Raw genomic sequence first — 21,277 nt, 5'->3', positions numbered from 1 at the left:
TTTTTGGTTAATTTGAATTCTGCAAGTTTTAATTTCTTTCAATGCTTTCTTTTCTCCTTTCTTTATTATCAACCCTCTCTATTAGTTCTCTTGGCTATTTTCTCTTTCCTGACGGTCTTTTTGTTTTGTTTTGGTTCCTCCTTCCTTTTTACACTGTTCAATGACTATGCCTACTTCTATATCTTTATTACTTGTTCTCTCCTAGTTTTTTAGTAATTTTCTATCCCAATTTCTATTCATATTGTTTCATCTTTCTGTTGCTCTCCTCTTGCATAACAGCTGACACAAATCAAGCTATTGTTCTCCGAGTGGGCCTGACTTACAATGGAGAGCTCTAAGACTTGTGCTTCAAGACTTGTAGTTACAAACTATGCCTTTATTTATACACCATCCTCAATTCAAGCAGGAAAGAGTGTTATTACAGTGGCCTAGCATATGTTTGTCCCATATACTGTACTGCGCCACTGTACTCTAACTAGCTAACCTAACTTAACCGACCCTAACCTAACCTAACCTTCATATTCTGTCACTTCTTCCCTTATGTTTTACAACATTCTCCCATTGCTTCAGTTTCATATGCTACCAACAGTTTGAATTCTAATGTAGAAAATCTGTTAGAAATATTACTTTCATACACTCAAAAGACAGCATTATTTATCATATTCATTGTGAAAGCTCCTGACTCTCCAACAAGATAATATATAAAGTTAAACCTGACCATCACGAGTACAGTATACTGTATGAACAGCCATACAATAACTGAAGTACTGAACCCCTACTGTACTGTACTAAGTGATCTTACCTGCTGGAGGTGTATTAAACAGCACACAGCTGATACAATACATTACTGTAGGAATTTTTTTGAGTTCTAGATTTTAGTTTAGATTAATGAAAATATGTAACAGAGTTGGAGTCATATTATTGTGCTTGTAACTAGCCTCAAGGCATAGTGTAGCAGTAGGACAAACCAACTGTATGACCTTTGGTTAGTTGTTAAAGCTACAGTACAGTACTTGTGTTTAGTACATGCAGTCTTGATGTGAGTCCTTACCTGAAATCAGTGCAAGATGATGGCTTTCTTAACTGCAGTTTTCGGAACTCTATTTCGGTCGTCAAAATGCCTCTCTTCTTGTCCTCTTTCGCCGCCGCCATCTCTAACCATTTAAAAATATGAACCCGCCCTCTCGTACAAAGCTGAAACAGTGAGAATATTAACTTATAATCACCTCGGGCCCTTTAACTGTAAATCTGATTGTTTCCTTAATAAATATATTTTATGTCTGATCTGTCATTTGATTCTGGTCTTCTTTTCAATAATCACAGTATTGTGCTGTATCTCATAAAATAAAAAGTTTATTGTTTCTAAATATATTCATCTAAAATTGACTAGGTAATGAACCAGATTGTTCACAACACTGAGTTCATTCAAATTCAGGTTCCAACAATAAGACACGAGTCCATTCCTTAAGTCTTTAAATCTGTGGACAAGAACTGAAGAATATGTCAGTGAGGCTCCAACTGCTCTCCATTTTATCAAGGGAGTGAAGCTCACGAGTCTCAGCTGTACATATCATCCTTATCTCTCTCGTTAAATATACCACAACACACTGGGTGGTTCCTCACACTTTATGACTCTTGGAGCCTCACTCTAGCCAATCTGGTGTGTGTCTGGCTTAGGCATCCACCCCTACAACAAGTCCACAAGCAGTACAGGTATAATCATCCACACAAATTACCACCACTTGCCTCTGGGTCACTAAATATGTACTAATCAACCTCAGCTGGTCTCAATAATACTCTTTTAGGGGAAATAATCGACTAGTTTGAAGGGAGGATTCTTAAGACACAGTAATCGGGTAAGAAGTTGTTCCCCAACCCTCTCCTGAAACACAGTCATAAATCTACAGCGGGGGGGAAGGGGGGGGAAGGGGGATTAAGTGCCTACATTGATGATACATTATCTACATTCAATAGCACAGTTATCCACAGCAGCAAACGGGTTAATACTCACATTAGCGGGAGGGTGCTGGAGAGGATTATTGTCTAACGTGAGAGTGACGAGAGAGGACATGAAGCGTAGTTCAGTGGGTAAGGTCGCTATCCTGTTACTGCTCAGGTCCATCAACACCAATCGTAGGAAACATAATTCTGAAAGAGATAAAACGAGTCACTAAAATAATATAATAAAAAATAAATAAAAACATTCTGATCATCTTTGGCAAATCCATCAGAATTTTGGTGTTGGTGGATGGCAAGTGAGTGCAGGAAAGAGGTAATAGGACCCAGTTCCAAAAATGATAATACTGTATAGTTAAGTTAAGTTAGGTTAGGTTAGGTTAGGTTAGGTTAGGTACAAGGCCCAATTGACTTGCAACCGAGAAGTGTCAAGAATCATCCTTACTCACTGCCAACCATAAGAGGGTGTCACACAGTCTGGCCAGAGATACCACAAGTGACTCACCCAAAACAATGTGTTACGCACGTTACATTATATAATAGCATGTCTCTTCCCCTTCCTCTCTCCTGTCACACACACTTTTTACTCTAACACATTCTCCTCCTCCTATTTCTCTTTTTCCCCATTCTCTTTTTTCTCCCCCTCTTCCTGTTCTTCTTCTTTTCCTTCTTACTTCTCATCCAACTTTTCTTCCTCCTTCTTAAATTCTATATTTTTCTTAATTTTTAATCCTTCCGTTGCAGAAATTACAACCTATTTACTTATTGATGATGCTGTAGCAGATAAACCTTAGATCTAATGAATGATGCTTTAATAACCCTGCAGCAGCTGTGGTACCTAAAACAACAACAACAACTAACCATCGCTGGGGTTCCTCACTTGCAACAAATTATACTTAATTATCAAATTAGACATAATAAGCCATTCGCTGCACTTGATAATTACACTTGCCACTAAAACACATAAGAGTAATCCTTCACTATCCCAAACCTAAACTATTCTTAAAGGTTCATACATTACTTAAGAATGCATCTGACTCACTCACTCAAGACAAATTCTCAAAGGTTCATATTATAACATTCCTCCTTTAACTGCCAATTATAATGCATCTGACTAAATCAATTAAGCCTTGACACAAAAATATTACTAACAACGGCACCAAAAATGCATTAAGAGACAAGACGAAGAACTTAACTTTAAAACACCCGAGAAAACCTATGCTCCCAGATCATTAATACTGTACTACCTGTATAGTGAACAGTATAAAGTGATCTTTCAATAATCAATGTAAACTATACTGCAACTATCTTACGGTACAGTACATTGATCTATAAGCCTGGGAAACATTTGGTATCTACGCTGTAAATTTCGTAATTGTTTTCATTATTATTATAGTCTTATTATTATTATTTTTCTATTCACCATTCTGCACTGCCTGATTGATGAAGATTTTTCTACATACACAACCAGGTTTTTTTTTTTTGTAATGTGAAACCTGACTTGCATATTATAACCTAACCTAACCTAACCTAACCTAACCTAATGTGTATTGTTCTAACCAAATATTATCTATTCAAACATCCTAACCTAACCATCTCTAACCTTACATAACCTAATTCAAACTAACCTAACTGTCATGGTTTTGGGTGAATCGGCGGTAGTAGGAGTGGATTATATTATATAAAGATAATAATATGTCGTATTTCTTATTTCTTACCGTAGAGTTCGACACCTTCACACTGGTACTTACAGGAGATTATGGCGTATCTACGTAGAAGTTCACTCCACCACTCGACATTCCATGATTTATACTTGATAAATGATGATTTAATGAATTCCATTAATTTCCAACATCCATCTAAGTTATTGGTTATACTTTGTCATAACCAATCAGTCATTACCTTGAGTAATAATAAGATAGGATCACAGGTACGGGCAGATAATTGCACTTACAATTATTTGTCAAGCTTCCATACAATGATTTACAATTTGCATGGATATATGATTCACTCACGTTCACGCTGTAATAAAATTAATCTTCTAAAAGAGAATTTTCAACTTGGGGACACATGTCGTTACTCTACTATGGGTGTGACTTAACAGAGCCTTAATTCTTCAAGTGATACATTTACTGCCAGCCTGGATTGCTCTTGTCGCAACCAGGCTTCCACACGTGATATTTCCACGGGGATAACAACCTAGGTTAACACGCTTAATCTCGTGTCGACGACGGTCCACAGGACAGAGTGGCGGTGGAGGACTCCATGGTGTGGTGTCCCGCCCCTTCAGGAGGAGAGAGTCAAGACGACTTAACCGCTTCTCGCGGTAGTCAGGATACTACTTAAAATGAGGTTTTTGGGTGTAAGCGATGAACAGTACAACACTGTTTCACTGCCCACCCTAACGCAACCCATGACACTAACCTATTATAACCTAACTCATGCTAACCTAACCTAAAGTAGCCTATTTCACACTTACCTAACCGAACTTAAACCAGTATATCATAAAACACACTAACCTAACCTATTGTGACCTAGCTCATCCACACCCACTATAACCTGACCTATTCTCACGTGACCTATTCCCCATAACCTTACCCTGACCTAATACGACTTAGGGTAGGTTACATAATAAAGAGGTTGACGACCATGAAAGAGACAAGCTCCCGTCACTTACCATAACAGTTGTAAGGTGACCAGAAATTTCCTCACCACCAACTGCAGTGACTGAAAATTTCCCCACCACCAGCTGCAGTGACTAAAAAAAATTTCCCCACCACCAACTGCAGTGACTAAAAAATATTTCCCCACCACCAACTGCAGTGACTAAAAAATATTTCCCCACCACCAGCTGCAGTGACTAAAAAATATTTCCCCACCACCAGGATATTCCAGTTGAAACTTTTCTTCCGGTCAAAACATTTTATTTTGATGAACATTTTTTTTTGGGATTTCCTGATGGGGACTTTTTTTTTTACTATAGTCCGTAACTTAAATTTACGTTTTGTTGTTGATGACGAGGAGTCGATTTTGACATGTCTCAGTTCACCAAATACTGTCCCATTACAGTGTTTAACCTTTTTATTATTTTCCTTCATTTTCTTCGTTGAATTCATTACGTTCAACACTTCCTTGTGTACAGTATGTGTATATTTCATGCAGATCCACAATGAAAGTATGTGTATATGTATAAAAAAATAAAATAAATAAATATTGAAGTGATAACCGTGGTAACACTATGAGATGTACTTATTACCACCATGCTATTGTACTATTCCAGATAATACTAAATGTTAGGCTACATAATACTTCCTTGAGATAAATGTATAGTATATATCAGGTGCTTCAAAAAGAGCTCAGGTTCTCAACTGTCTCAGCCGTGTTAATATTGTTATTATTATCCACTCTGTATCTGTATTTTTCTGGTTAAATAAACTGTTACAATTCAGTATAATATTACCACCTTCTAGTATAGTACGGTGAAAACGTTACCACGGCCTCCTGACCAAACCAGGGGTGTGTGGTAGTGGGGGAGAGGGATGAAGGAGAAGGGAAGTGGTGAGGAAGGGGAAGAAGAATGGTAGGGGAGGAAAAAGAAGGGAAAGGGAGATGGAGGAAAGCAGGGAGGAGGGGAGGAGAAACTTGTAGAGAGGAGGGAGGGGAAGGGAGGAAGGAGAGGAGAGACTTGTGGGAAGGGGGAGAGGAGGAGTGTATAGTGGGGAGGATAGAGGATATACGCTAGATCCCGGTGTGGTCTGGGGAGTGGGAGGGGGGCGAGGGGGAAAAGGTGAGGGGTGGGGGAGGAGTGGTAGAAGAGGGAGGCGGTGAGGTGGGGGGAGGAGAGGGAGAGGAGGAAGTGTGTGGGGGGGGAAGGGTCAGAGAGGTGAGGTGATGCGAGGTGAGGGAAGGAGGGAGCATGAGTCACTCTTGTAAGGTGCTAGTCACACTCCATGAGGCTCTGTGTGTGTGTGTGTGTGTGATGGTGTAAGAAGTTAAGTTTATTATCTTAACAGTTTCTTCAATACACATGATGTTTACAGGCGGCCTCAAGACACCCTTGTGTATGACCTTACACAACCAACTAACTTTTGTACACATGGATAACTACGACACGACAACTGCTACTACAACCACTACCATCACTACTACAACCACTACCATCACTACTACTACTACTGTACTATCACCCGTACAGACTTGAAACTGGTCCAATTGATCATTACTGATAACTAGTGAGTGACAGATGCTATGGGTGGGGGTGTAATGAGGGTGAGGAGAGGGGGGGTGAGGAGACGGGGGGTGAGGAGAGGGGGGGAGAAGGGGTGAGGAGGGGGGAAGGGGTGAGGAGGAGGGGAGGGTGAGGAGGGATGTTGTTACGATCAATACCCCTCCCTCCCCTCCTTTCCTTAACTATCCCTCACCTAATTACCTCCCCCCCTCTCCTATTATTACCTACCTATCTGCCCTCCCACCCCTACCTCCCCATCATCACCCCACACAGTCATCCACCTCCCCCTACGGCTGTCACCTGATACTGCCCCTCGTTCAATAGAAGTTCAATAAATGTTCGTCTTGTTCTTGGTGCCACTCCCAGGTGAGGCTACACTGTCTTTTAACCCTTGAGTACGATAACTTGACTACCCTTGAGTACGATGACTTGACTACCCTTGAGTACGACCACCACAACCACAATCCCCAACAAGAACCATCACAACCACAATCCCAGCAACCACTACACCACAACCACCACGATTATCACCCCAACCACAATTTCTTCCCCTTTACCACACATGGTTAGCATCCGCCTTAGTTCCGCGTAATGGTCTCTCTCTCAGAAAAACGGAGAAGAAATACACAAGGAGACTGCAAATAAAAAAAAAACGTAAAAGTAAAAACAATCAAAGAAAACAACGGAAATGGGAATAAATAAAGAAATGGGAAATTAACAAAGAAAATTGGGGGTGTAGACAGAAACCTCCGGAGAATTAGAAATGCTAAGAGGTTGTAGTAGATATAATGGTGGTAGTAGTGGTAGATGTAGCAGTAAATGTAGTAATAGTAGTAATGGTAATGGTATTGGTGGTAGTAGTAGATGTAGTAGTTAAGCTCACGGCAGCCCTCACTGACCACATAATAGCTCAGAACGCAACAGGTGAGGTGGATACCAGTGAAGTAAATAAGATTCGAAGGTCCATTACGACAGAACGACAGCACGGCCAAAGTGATAAGTTGCAGCAACTGTTGCTGCAAGTACCAGAGAATTTGAAGAAAAAAAAAGTAGCTATAGCGCAGGAGGTGGGCGCCTCGAACTGGTTAACTACGTTACCGATAAAGGCAAATGGTTTCAGTCTCAATAAACAAGAATTTACAGATGCCATTGCTATAAGGTAGGGTAGGCCAGTAGAAGGTTTGCCCTCCCAATGCGTGTGTGGCTCTTCCTATGACGTCGATCCCGCCATGGTGTGCAAGAAAGGGGGCTTCATATGCATGAGGCATGACGAAGTAAGGGACCTCACAGCAAATAGCTTGAAAGAAATCTGCCGTGATGTCAGGGTAGAATCGACCCTCCTTCCATTGGACGGTGAGAATTTCCAACATAGGACTTCAAACACATCCAACGAAGCTCGTGTTGACATCAGTGCTCACGTCAGTGTTCGAGGATTCTGGACGCTGGGACAGCGAGCCTTCTTCGACATCAGGATTTTTTATCCCATGGCCGCATGTCACCATAACTTAGCTCTCGATGCTGCACACAGGAGGAACGAGAACGACAAGATAAGGGCATATGGGGAGAGAATTCAGAACGTTGATCAAGGCAGCTTCACTCCTCTAGTGTTCACAACCTCTGGTGGGATGGGATCAAGTGCAAGATGTTTCTACGCCAGACTCGCTGAGGTGATCTCCGAACAGAAGCAGCAGCCCAGAAGTTATGTTACTGCCTGGATGAGATGTCGACTGTCCTTCTCTCTCCTTAGGTCTGCTTTGCTCTGCCTCAGGGGAACGAGAGCATCGGCCCCAAAGCCGACAACAGCTGCAGATATTGACTATGAGGCTACAGTCACTGAATGCCGCATAGATCTGAGACTTAACTAACTCAACATAGTTAGGATAGCTACTTATGTATTAGGATATTTAATATTAAGGTAATAAAATGGCGGCGAAGGTGTGGCTATTGGGGGAGGCTGGAAGCCACGATTTTTTTAAAAACCTAAAAAAAAAAAGTAGTAGTAGTGGTGGTAGATGTAGTAGTAGATGTTGTGGTAGTAGTAGTGATTGTGGTAGTTGTAGTTGGAGACAGAGGGGGGGTAGTAGAGAGCGAGGAGCAGATTATCAGTAACGAAAGTCTCGTCAAGTTACCACACACACACCTTCCTCCAACTCTCTTTCTCTCCACTCCCCTGCAAATCCACGCCTCTTTCATCCTTTGTGCCAGTCTGTCGTTCTGCTTGTCTGTCTGTCTGTCTGTCTGTCTGTCTGTCTGTCTGTCTGTCTCTGTCTGTCCGCCCCCCCCATCACCACAAACTGCGTCATGGGAGTCGTCGCAGCTGTGCCAACACGGCGATGAACCCCTCTCTCTCTCACGCCAAGTCCTACACACATATACGACACACTGTTACCACAACCCCACCGTCAACACACCCTCTGATGTAACCCCCTGAGGTACCCCCATTCCTTCCCTCTCAACCCCCCTTCCCTAGCATGACCTAACATTCAGTCAAAACTAATGTAACCCAATATGATCTAATATAACTTAACCCTAATCTAGCCTAATAGTAACTAACCTCACCTAACCTAATACGACCTGACTATTTTTCCATTGGTAACTTTTTTCCCTTACGTTTTCATTATACGCAAGGTCGCATCCAATCAGATTATACACATTACTTTCCAAGGTCCCCAACTAACCAATCAGAATGGAGCATCTTCCCTCCATCTCGGTCTCTCCGTTCACAGCAACTTTTGTTATTAAGTTCAGTTAAAAAAGTGTTTGAGAGAGAGAGAGAGAGAGAGAGAGAGATTGATTTCATTAAAAAAGTGTGTGTGTGTGTGTGTGTGTGTGTGTGTGTGTGTGTGTGCGTGTGTGTGTGTAAGAGAGACGACGACTTCAACATCTGATGAAAAAGCAAAAATTTTCACCATCGTCAACTTTCAACAGCCAATCAGAGAGCAGCTTTAGGTAAACATGGCCTTCTTGTGCGCACCCTGATTGTCATTTGTTCTCGTGTCTCTTATATACCATGTCAATAAAGTGGGTGATTGTAATAAGTATTTTTTTTAATCCATCTCTTCACCCATCCACCTCTCAACCATCCACACTCCCTGATTACTGCACAAAAGAGAGTTGTATGGACAATGACCTACTTGAAAAAAAAAGATCACACAAACGAAAAATTTGCTAAACTGAAAATGTTAAAATTCGAAGATATTAACACCTACTGCTGTGCCCTCTTTGTTTACAAATCTATCAATCACTTACTTGACAATAATTATTTCCAGTTCCGTAATAATCAGAGATACAACTTAAGGCACCCAGAGCTACTAAGACCACTCCCCATGCTCTCCTCTCAGTCCCAGACCTCCATAAAATATGGTGTGGAACAACTTACCCCCACCCATCCCAGCAAAGACTACGCTCCCTTCCTTTAAATCATCTCTTAAAAATAATCTATTGTCTAAGTATTAATATTTCTTGTAACACCTACTATATATACAGTACAGGTACCTGCTTTTATTATACCATCAAAATCGTTTTATCGGAAATTATCATGTAAATAGATAAGTAATTTACCATTGCAATAAATATATTTCCCAGCTAGACATAATCCTGACAGCTCTGACCTCCTGTTCAACCTTAATACTGTACAATCCATGTTGTACTGCTCCCCCATTATAAGTATGTTTTTCAATTCCACTGTAATTTATGTATACTGTATACTTATAATATAAATTAAAAAATAATAATACATAAATAAAATAAATATTGAAGTGATAATCGTGGTAACATTATGAGATGTTCTTATTACCACCATGCTATTGTACTATTCCAGATGATACTAAATGTTACATAATACTTCCTTGAGATAAATGTATAGTATATATCAGGTGCAGCTCAGGTTCTCAGCCATGTTAATATTGTTATTATTATCCACTCTGTATCTGTTTCAATTCAATTCAACTCCACCGTCCATCTGCCCGCCAACCTCCTCACATACTTGAGTACTTACCTGGAGGAGGAGGAGGTTGAAGTGGGGTCTTAACTAGCCCTATGGAGAGGGTTCTCACTCACTACACCCGTCACTTAACCCACATACACTAGGGCCCTAATACTCTCACTTAACCCACTTCTACATATCAACAAACCCACCCACCCCGACCCACACACACGCCAGGACCCTAACCCACCCACACGCCAGGACCCTAACCCACCCACCCACCCACCCACACACACACGGATCCTAACCCACCCAACCACCACACACGCCAGATCCTAACCCACCCACCCACACACACACGCCAGATCCTAACCCACCCACCCACACACACGCCAGGATCCTAACCCACCCACCCACCCACACACGCCAGATCCTAACCCACCCACCCCACACACACACGCCAGACCTAACCCATCCACCCATCCACCCACACGCCAGGACCCTAACCCACCCACCCACACACACGCCAGGACCCCTAACCCTACCCACCACCCCTACACAAACACCAGGACCTCACCTGCAGGAAGCGACTGAAGAAGGTTACGGCGGAGGTTGAGACGTTTGAGGGTGTTCAGCTCACCCAGGGCAGGAGGCAGGTGAGCCAGGTGGTTGTAGGAGGCGTCCAGGTCCATGAGGCTCTGCAGGTGGCCCACTTCTTCAGGTAGACTCACCAGGCGGTTACCGGACACGTCGAGTACCCTGAGGGCCCCCAGGGCACACACACACCCCGGCACTACTAACAAGGGGTGGACAGCTGGTTACGGCTGAAATATACAAGGGGTGGACAGCTGGTTACGGCTCGAAATATACAAAGGGTGGACAGCGGTTACGGCTGAAATATACAAGGGTGGACAGCTGGTTACGGCTGAAATATACAAGGGGATTGGACAGCTGGTTACGGCTGAAATATACAAGGAGTGGACAGCTGGTTGCAGCTGAAATATACAAGGGGTGGACAGCTGGTTACGGCTAAATGAGGGTGCAGCTGGTTACGGCTGAAATATACAAGGGTGAAGCTGTTGGCTTGCAGCTGGTTACGGCTGAAATATACAAAGGGTGGACAGCTGGTTACGGCTGAAATATACAAGGAGTGGACAGCTGGTTCCGGCTGAAATATACAAGGAGTGGACAGCTGGTTACGGCTGAAATATACAAGGAGTTGGACAACTGGTTACGGCTGAAATATACAAGGGTGGACAGCTGGTTACGGCTGAAATATACAAGTGGACAGCTGGTTACGGCTGAAATATACAAGGAGTGGACAGCTGGTTGCGGCTGAAATATACAAGGGGTGGACAGCTGGTTACGGCTGAAATATACAAGGTGGACAGCTGGTTACGGCTGAAATATACAAGTGGACAGCTGGTTACGGCTGAAATATACAAGGGTGGACAGCTGGTTACGGCTGAAATATACAAGGGGTGGACAGCTGGTTACGGCTGAAACATACAAGGGGTGGACAGCTGGTTACGGCTGAAACATACAAAGGGTGGACAGCTGGTTACGGCTGAAATATACAAAGTGGACAGCTGGTTGGAAATATACAAGGGGTGGACAGCTGGTTCGGCTGATATATACAAAGGGTGGACAGCTGGTTACGGCTGGAAAATATACAAGGGTGGACAGCTGGTTGGCTGAAATATACAAAGGGTGGACAGCTGGTTACGGCTGAAATATACAAGGGTGGACAGCTGGTTACGGCTGAAATATACAAGGTGGACAGCTGGTTACGGCTGAAATTATAAAAGTGGACGTGGTTACGGCTGAAATATACAAAGTGGAGGACAGCTGGTTACGGCTGGGAAAATATACAGGGGTGGACAGCTGGTTACGGCTGAAATATACAAGGGTGGACAGCTGATTTACGTACAAAATATACAAGAATTGGACAGCTGGTTGGCTGAAAATATACAAGGGTGGACAGCTGGTTACTGGCTAAAATATACAAGAATTGGACAGCTGGTTGCGGCTGAAATATACAAGTGGACAGCTGGTTGTTTTAAGAAATATACAAGGGGTGGACAGCTGGTTGCAGCTAAAGAAATATACAAGGGTGGACAGCTGGTTCAGCTGATATATACAAAAGATTGTGGACAGCTGGTTACGGCTGGAAAATATACAAAGGGGTACAAGACCGCTGGTTACGGCTGAAATATACAAGGGGGTGGACAGCTGGTTCCAGCTGAAATGACGATATATACAAAGGGGTGGACAGCTAATTTACGTACAAAATAACTGAAGAAATTGGACAGCTGGTTACGTACAGAAGCTACAAGGGTGGACAGCTGGTTACGGCTGAAATATACAAGGAGTGGACAGCTGGTTACGGCTGAAATATACAAGGGGTGGACAGCTGGTTATGACGGACATATAGACGGACACAAACTGTTTGTTTACCCCCTGACAGCTGATTACACCCCGCCCACTCTACTGGCATCCTTAGCAACCGCCGCACACTCGCGGCAGCTGATTGGCTGATGGTTGCTAGAGTGAGTCACAAGACCACATCAGTAAATAACACAGTCTTGTTTATGTTTGTTTTAAGTCATTAATGTCAAGGTCAATGAAGGAGGAGTTTGTTAACTAAATGATGACATACCTCTCTCTCTCTCTCTCTCTCTCTCTCTCTCTCTCTCTCTCTCTCTCTCTCTCTCTTCTCTCTCTCTCTCTCACCTGAGGTTGAGGTGTGTGAGGGACTGGAGGCTGGCCACGGACTCCAGGGAGGTTTTTGATCACATTCTGGTAGAGGCTAAGTTGCTCTAGGGAGGCGTAGTCCGTCACCTCCCCGGGTATCTCACTAAACCTATTTTTAGATAAATCTGAAACACAAATAAACAAGAGTTAGAGAAAAACAATAACAAGTAGATGAAGAAAACAACAACAAGAATGAGAGAAACACAACAATAACAACAAGAATTAGAGTAAAGTAACCCAAACCACAATAACCTAACCCAACCCAACCCAACCCAACCTAACCTAACCCAACCTCACCTAACCTAACCTCACCTCCATGAAAGGTGTCCACAAATTAAATAACTAATTCTCAAGGTCAGACGTACTCCCCCACTGTTGCTTCCTTCTTCAACCCTATTTCCGTTTCCTCCTCCTTTCTAACTTCCTTCCCCTTCCCTCCCTAATTCTTTCTTCTCCCCCGACAGCCAGGGGAGGGAGGGTGACAAGCACTTCATCCTTTCCCTCCTTCCCCTCCCCCTCCCGACAGCACTAACGCTGTGTCACTCATAATTACCAGTCCTGGGAGTGGTGCACACACACACACAACACACACACACACACACACACACACACACACTTATCGCATCAACATCTCAAGAGACCAGAACTATTTTGGGGTGACCTGTTCCTACAGGGTCAGGGGTCACTTGCTGGTTGTCTAAAGGCATTTCATTTAAGGCGTATCGTTGAATGTTGTCTTGTGCGAGTTCCCTCCTGTGTGTCTCTGTTTTCATAAGGGGACTATGACAATGTGAATGGGTGAGGTGGTTAAGGAGAGGGCCTGTGTTGGGGTGTATATCCATTATTTGGGAGGGAGGGGGGAGAGGGAGGGGAGGGATGAAAAGGGAGATGAAGGAGGAGGAAAGGGAGGGTAGGGGGTTGGAGGGTAGGGGGTTGAGGGTAGGGAGGGAGGAGAGATGAAGAGAGAGAGAGGGGGTCAGTGGGTGGTCAGTGGGGAGGGGGATAGGAAGGGATAGGAAGGAGGGAGAGGAAGGGAAGATGGGGTCACAGGATGAACCACTGATGGTCTCGTCCGTCCTCAGTGTTGTCTAACTACCCACCTCTTACGTAACAACCTCACTAACACCTACTACCAGTATCACCACCACTACTAAAACCAACCACGATTACCATCAACCACGATTAAAACCACCACCAATATACAACACATTACCACCACCCAGAGTCTCTCTCCTCTCTCTCTCTCTCTCTCTCTCTCTGTGTGTGTGTGTGTGTGTGTGTGTGTGTGTGTGTGTGTGTGTCAGGAAGGTGATGGGGGTGGTGATGGGGGAAGGTCATGATGGGGAGGTGAAGATGGGGATGGGTGATGAGGTGCATCTGACAAAGGCATTACCGCGTCTGAGTGAACAATTTTGGACACAAACCTTGGGAAGACCATAAGACTGTGTACTGGCCCAGTCCTTGACACACACACACACACACACACACACACACACACACACACACACACACTAAACCTACGTTTCTGATACATCCATCTTAGATAAGGGAGAGGGAGGGGTAGTGAAGAGGGATTGAATGGGCCTAATATATGAGAAGAGAAGGTGGGGGGGGAGGGAGGGAAGGAGGGAGGGAGGAGGAGGGAATGAAGGATTTTATACATTTGGAGGGGTGGGGAGGGTGGGAGTGGTGGGGTAGGGTGAGGAGGGGTCGGGTAGGGTGAGGAGGGGAGGGGAGATTTTTTTCTGTTGCAGAGAAAGGAGGGGTGAATGAAGATTAGAGGTGGGGGAAGGAAGTTATAGTTCGGAAATTGAAGAAATTTAGGAGGAGGTAAGAGAGGGCGGGCTGACCGCCTAGCTAAGCTAATGGTCTGTTAGGGTTGTGTCATGGGTTAGTTATTGTCTGTCGGTACAGGCACTAGACATCCTACCTTATTCCATATATAAGAACATAAGAACATAAATAGTCTGCAATAGGCCGGTTGGCCTGTGCATGGCAGCTCCTGTCGAGAGTTACTACCACTCTCTATCATCCCTGGCTCTATCCAGCCTCCTTTTGAAACTTTCCAGAGTTCCATCACTTACTACAAAGTTGCTAAGCTTGTTCCACTCGTCCACCAATCCTATTTGTGAACCAGTTCCTTCCTATCTCCCTCCTAAACCTAAACTTATCCAACTTAAATCCGTTGCTCCAGAGTCCTATCCTGCCTCGGATATTATAAGAACTTTATCTATATCCCTTTATTGATTCCTTTCACCCACTTAAATACTTCTATCATATCTCCCCGCACTCTTTCGTCTTCTAGGGAATGCAAGTTTAGTTTCTTTAACCTATCCTGATATGGAAGGTTTCTAAGTCCCGGAATCATTTCGTCATTCTTCGCTGCACCGACTCCAGTGAATTGATATCCATTCTATAATAGGGCACCAGAACTGAGCCGCATAATCGAGGTGCGGCCTGACTAGCGCAAGATATAGTTGCAATAAGACCTCTGCATTCATATTACTTACACTTCTAGATATAAAACCCAATACTCTGTTTGCCTTATTTCGAACATTAACGCACTGTTTTCGCCGTCCGGCCTACAAGTACCCCAGGTCTCTTTCACAAGTCGACTCTCTAGGTTGATGTTGTTAAGGCTGTATACATTGACAGTATTTGTTCTTCCAATATTGTCGCTGCACTTGCTGGTGTTGAATTTCATTTGCCATTTTTCAGACCACCCCTGCAGTTTATTTAGATCCTCCTGTAGTGCATTTGCATCCTGCCCTGAATTAATCTGCCGCCCTATTTTGGTGTCATCCGCAAACTTGCTTATGTCACTGGGTGTATTGAGGGCCTTATTTCATATTCCGCCGACCCTACTAGCGGATGCTGGTCTGGGGAGGTTGTCTATTGCCTGGCCGTATAGATGGTGGTGAGAGAAGGGAATGGGAGGGAGGGCGGAGAGGGGGAGTAAGAAGTCCTGGCCAATGCAGTATATAAGTATGACATCAGGAAGGAGAGAGAGAGGTGGTTCCCCCACCCCACCCCAGGCGTGTCACACTAATGTAAACACAAGCTGCTTACCACCACCTACTATCATCACCACCATCACTGCCAAACTACCATCATCTCCACTACTACTACCACCACCTACCACCATTATCTCCACTACTACTACCACCACCTACCACCATCACTACCACCTGTCCTACTACCATCCCCACTGCCACAACCACTTAAATTTAGATTTAGGCGCGAAATAGGTAAACACTGGTTTGGAAATAGAGTAGTGACGAGTGGAACAAGTTACCAAATATCATCATTAACTCTAATACGCTGAATAGCTTCAAACATAGGTTGGATGCTTATATGAGCAATAGGGGTTGGGTGTAAACGGGACTGCCCAGTATGAGCCGTTGCAGTTTCCTCCATTCTTATGTTCTTGTTGCCATACCTTCTTCACAACAACAACTATTACCACTACCACAATTACTACTATTAATACCATTATTACTACTATCACTAACTACCACCATCACTACCACCACACACACACACAATCATATTACCAATATTTTTATAGATTCTTATTCTTATTATTATTATTATTATTAAGAAAGACATAACAAATACACCCTCCGTCAGCCACACCCTCCCTACTGAGGTGTGGTCCAGCCTTTACGACCAATCCTGTGGACCCTCTCAACCCCTCCACGTTGTCTAGAGATACGACCTTCTCTCCTCGGGATTAACGTGACCTGCCAGAGGTGAGTCGAGGAGGAGGGGGGGGTGAGGGAGGAGGGGGTGAGGGAGGAGGGGGTGAGAGGGAAGAGGGGGTGAGGGAGGAGGGGGTGAGGGAGAGGGGGTGAGGGAGGAGGGGGTGAGGAGGAGGGGTGAGGGAGGAGGGGGTGAGGGAGGAGGGGGTGGAGGGAGGAGGGGTGAGGGAGGAGGGGGTGAGGGAGGAGGGGGTGAGGGAGGAGGGGGGTGAGGGGAGGGGGTGAGGGAGGAGGGGGTGAGGGAGGAGGGGTGAGGGAGGAGGGGTGAGAGGGGTGAGGGAGGAGGGGGTGAGGAGGGGTGAGGGAAGAGGGGGGGGAGGGAGAGGGGAGGGGGAGAGGGGGTGAGGGGAAGAGGGGTGAGGGAGAGGGGTGAGGGAGGAGGGGGTGGAGGGAGGAGGGGGGTGAGGGAAGAGGGGGGAGGAGGAGGGGTGAGGGAGGAGGGTGAGGGAGGAGGGGTGAGGGAGGAGGGGGTGAGGGAGGAGGGGTGAGGGAGGAGGGGTGAGGGAGGAGGGGTGAGGGAGGAGGGGGTGAGGGAGGAGGGGGGTGAGGGAGGAGGGGGGTGAGGGAGGAGGGGTGAGGGGAGAGGGGGTGGGGAGGGAGGAGGGGAGGGAAGAGGGGGGTGAGGGAGGAGGGGGTGAGGGAGGAGGGGGTGAGGGAGGAGGGTGGAGGGTGAGGTGAGGGAGGAGGGGTGAGGGAGGAGGGGTGAGGGAGGAGGGGGTGAGGGAGGAGGGGTGAGGGAGGAGGGGTGAGAGGGAGGAGGGGGTGAGGGAGGAGGGGGTGAGGGAGGAGGGGTGAGGGAAGAGGGGGTGAGGGAAGAGGGGGTGAGGGAAGAGGGGGGGTGAGGGAAGAGGGGGTGAGGGAGGAGGGGGTGAGGAGGAGGGGGTGTGAGGGAAGAGGGGGGAGGGAGGAGGGTGAGGGAAGAGGGGTGAGGGAAGAGGGGTGAGGGAAGAGGGGTGAGGGAAGAAGGGTGAGGGAAGAGGGGTGAGGGAAGAGGGGTGAGGGAGGAGGGGGTGAGGGAGGAGGGGGGTGAGGGAGGAGGGGTGAGGGAGGAGGGGGGTGAGGGAGGAGGGGGTGAGGAGGAGGGGGTGAGGGAGGAGGGGTGAGGGAGGAGGGGGTGAGGGAGGAGGGGTGAGGGAGGAGGGGTGAGGGAGGAGGGGTGAGGGAGGAGGGGATGAGGGAGGAGGGATGATGGAGGTGAGGGAGGAGAGAGTGGGGGGTGGGGAAGAAGGGGTGGGGAAGAGGGGGCGGGGAAGAGGGGTGGGGAAGAGGGGGTGGGGAAGAGGGGTGGGGAGGGGGTGGGGGTGAGGGAGGAGGGGGTGTGGTGACCTGAAGGATAATCTCCAAAGTCCTGCCACAGCTCTGGCCCCTCACAGGATGCAAGAGGGTGCCCAATTAAAAAGCCCCCGCACGAGACAAAATCCAAATAAAATGCAAAACCTCTCTCCCATCTACTCTTCTCTCACCTGCTGCCCTCTCTCTTCACCTGCCCCGCCCCTCTCCTCACCCGCCCCGCCCCCATTAACCGAGCCCAGAGACACACACACACCCGGAGGCCGACGGCTGTGATCACTACACACTGCTGATGCTGCAGGGAGGAAACACCACCGTACTGGGCGTGGGTGGGTGAGTGTGGAGGTGGGTGGGTCGGGGAGGAAGAGGGACAAAGGTGTGGGAAGAGAATATAAGGAGAGATGTGGAAGAGGATGGGGAAGAGGGAGAAGAAGGGTGCAGTGGGGGTGGTGGGGTGCAGTGGGGGTGGGTGGGTGCGTGGGGTGGGTGGTGCGTGGGGGTGGTGGGTGCGGTGGGGGTGGATGGGGTGCGGTGGGGGTGGGTGGGGTGCGGTGGGGTGGGTGGGGCGGTGGGGTGGGTGGGGTGCGGTGGTGGGTCGCAGTGGGGTGCAGTCGGTGGGAGGGTGGGTGCAGTGGGGGTGGGTGGGGTGCAGTGGGGTGGGTGGGGTGCAGTGGGGGTGGGTGGAGTGCGGTGGGGGTGTCACTTTGGTGCCCCTGGCAACGCGTCCCTAGCAACAGCAGGATGATGGTGGTGGTGGTGGCGATTGACTTCTCCTCCCTCCCTCCTCCTCCCTCTTCTTCTTCCGGTTTCTTGTCTTCCGCTGTTTCTCCTCCTCCCTCCCCCATCTCTACCTTCCTCTGCTTATCCACCTATTCTTCACATCATCTTCCTACTCCTCTCCCTTTCTCCTCTTCCTCCACCTTTCTCCCACCCCCTTCCTCATCACAAACTACTAACCTAACCTAACTTAACCTCTGTTCTAACCTAATTAGCATAACTTCACCTTCCAAACTAAATATCGCGAAACAATTATATATGTCGCCAAAATTACACACACAAAAAAAAATCGCCAAATATTGTATCCCATCGCCAACATGACAAAATTCAAGCTTCATTTTTTTTCGCCAATTGAGAAAAACAATCACCAGATATTACCCTTATTCGCCAAAATTAAAAAAAAAATCGCCAAACCTTGTAATTTATTCGCCAATGTGAAAAAATCAATCGCCAAGGATAAAACAGGCGATCGACACTGTGAACCCCGCCTCGCCTCGCCTCGCCTTCTCCCGGGTGTCTGGCATCACTGCTACACACACACACACACACACACATGTACCACGCGCCGGCCACACCACAACACGACAAAGAAACGCACACTTACAAACACTCACCACCACCCACACACACTCCACTTTCCACTTAACAACATGCCGAATAACTGGACACTTACAAAAGTATCCCTGACCCTACCTGACCCTCCCTGACCCGGTACTTAACATTACTTACAATCACTTAACTACCCACAGAATCACTTATGATGTTATTATACCAGTGCCAAACTACCCAACCACTTAACTACCGGCAGTTACGAAATCACCAGGAAGTTGACTGAACCACCAAACCACCCCCATCTTTAAACCACGTCACAGCTAGTTGGCATCAATAGCTAACTACCTACTTCTAAATAGTGTCTCAACCTAGCTAACTACCCCACCACCTAACTAACTACCCCACCACCCAACCCTAACTACCCCACCACACCCAACTAACCACCCCAATCACCCAACTAACTACCCCACACCCCTAACCCCCACCTACCTAACTACCCCACCACCTAACTAACTACCCCACCACCTAACTAACTACCCCACCACCTAACTAACTACCCCACCACCTAACTACCCACCTAACCATCTCCAATGAGTGTGTGTGGACGGTGATGTGAGTTGAGATTGGTAAATGTAACAGCCATCTTTAAATCGTTATGGGGACGCCGTGATTTGGTAATTGGCATGGTGGTGATTAGTAAAGGAAACGTAAACACTATACTGAGGTGATTGGACACACACACACACACACACACACACACTCTAAGAGGTCATAACCCCCACACTACCTGCCTATCAATTAGTTAACCACCTGCATATACCCCCCAACCTACCCACACCTCACTACCCACACCATCTACCCACACCATCACCGACCCACAATTTGTCCATTTTCACCCACACGTTGACGGTGACCAAACTATAACAGTGTGGAAATGGGTCCTACTACTACTACTACTACCAGCAGCAGAGAAATTATTAGCAGGTGAAAGTAGTAGGAGAAAGGAGAGAGGAGGAAGAGGAGGAGGAAGAGGAGGAGGAGGAGGAGGAGGAGGAGGAGGAGGAGGAGGAGGAGGAGGAGGAGGAGGAGCACCCTATTAAAGCTGGAGTACCAAAGTCTGTCTGGAGGCCACACCCACAATACCACACCCCCCACCCATTCAGAAATTTAGGGAGATGAAGAAGAAGGAATGAAGGATATAAGAAGAAGGGAATGCTTGACTGGGAAGGAGAAGGGGAGAGGGGGAAGATGAGGAAATGAGACACAAGGAAAAGAGAGAGAGAGAGAGAGAGAGAGAATCATTACAAGGGATCACAGCCAGGTACTCCCTCCCCCACCCCCATTCCTCACCTTCCCTCAATAAGCATATGGGGGTAGGAGAGAGACAGAGAGAAGGGGAGAGACACCGAGAGAGAGAGAGGAGGGAGGAGAGAGGGAGGAGAGAAGCATCATGGCAGGGAGGTGAGAGGGAGACAGTGTGTGTGTGTGTGTGTTACACTGGACCACGTGGCCGGTCTGGGGTGATCACAATAGTCACACACACACACGCATCTCCTCCCTTTCTAAGCATCTCCCCCCCTCAGCCGTTACCCCCCCCACCCTCCCTTTCCGGCAAATACCCACATCTCCCTCCCTCACCCGTTCTTCCCGTCTGCCTATCCACCCACGCCCCAAAACACACCCCTCCTCCTCCTCCCTCCCCTCCCACTGATCTCTCTCTCTTCTCCTCCCTCCCTCCCTCTCCTTCCCTACCTCCTCTCCTCCCTTCCCTCACACACCTCCATCAGACGACGCCCCAACACGCGCCAGGGACTCCTATGTCTTTCTCAGAGGACACACACACACACACACACACACACACACACACACACGGACATGTCGGTTGGGTCGTTTAATCTTTCGTCACCGGAAGTTCATGTCGATAAAAGATAGATTATTTTTTGTGTTCATTTTTATCATGTTAGTCACGTGGCTGATACACCTGGCAGCTGCGGTGGTGGTGGTTGTGGTGGTGATGGTGGTAGTGGTGGTGGT

The 21,277-nt window shown here is 46.8% G+C and overlaps 1 protein-coding gene across 1 annotated transcript in view; it reads right to left on the bottom strand.

Annotated features, from left to right (window-relative positions):
* The window catches only part of LOC121868481 (leucine-rich repeat and calponin homology domain-containing protein-like), a 143,170-nt gene that overhangs the window by 40,321 nt on the left and 81,572 nt on the right, over window positions 1-21,277 (bottom strand). Inside the window, 6 exon segments of the mRNA XM_042369147.1 lie at window positions 1,052-1,194; window positions 2,012-2,148; window positions 10,687-10,902; window positions 11,522-11,541; window positions 12,843-12,886; window positions 12,888-12,988. Of these exon segments, the coding sequence (XP_042225081.1) occupies window positions 1,052-1,194; window positions 2,012-2,148; window positions 10,687-10,902; window positions 11,522-11,541; window positions 12,843-12,886; window positions 12,888-12,988 (661 nt within the window).

The sequence above is a fragment of the Homarus americanus genome, unplaced genomic scaffold, assembly GCF_018991925.1.
Source record: "Homarus americanus isolate GMGI-L3 unplaced genomic scaffold, GMGI_Hamer_2.0 scaffold7585, whole genome shotgun sequence".
In the NCBI taxonomy this organism is placed as follows: domain Eukaryota; kingdom Metazoa; phylum Arthropoda; class Malacostraca; order Decapoda; family Nephropidae; genus Homarus; species Homarus americanus.
The sequence above is the reverse complement of the archived record's forward strand: the minus strand, read 5'-3'. Positions and strand labels throughout refer to the sequence as shown.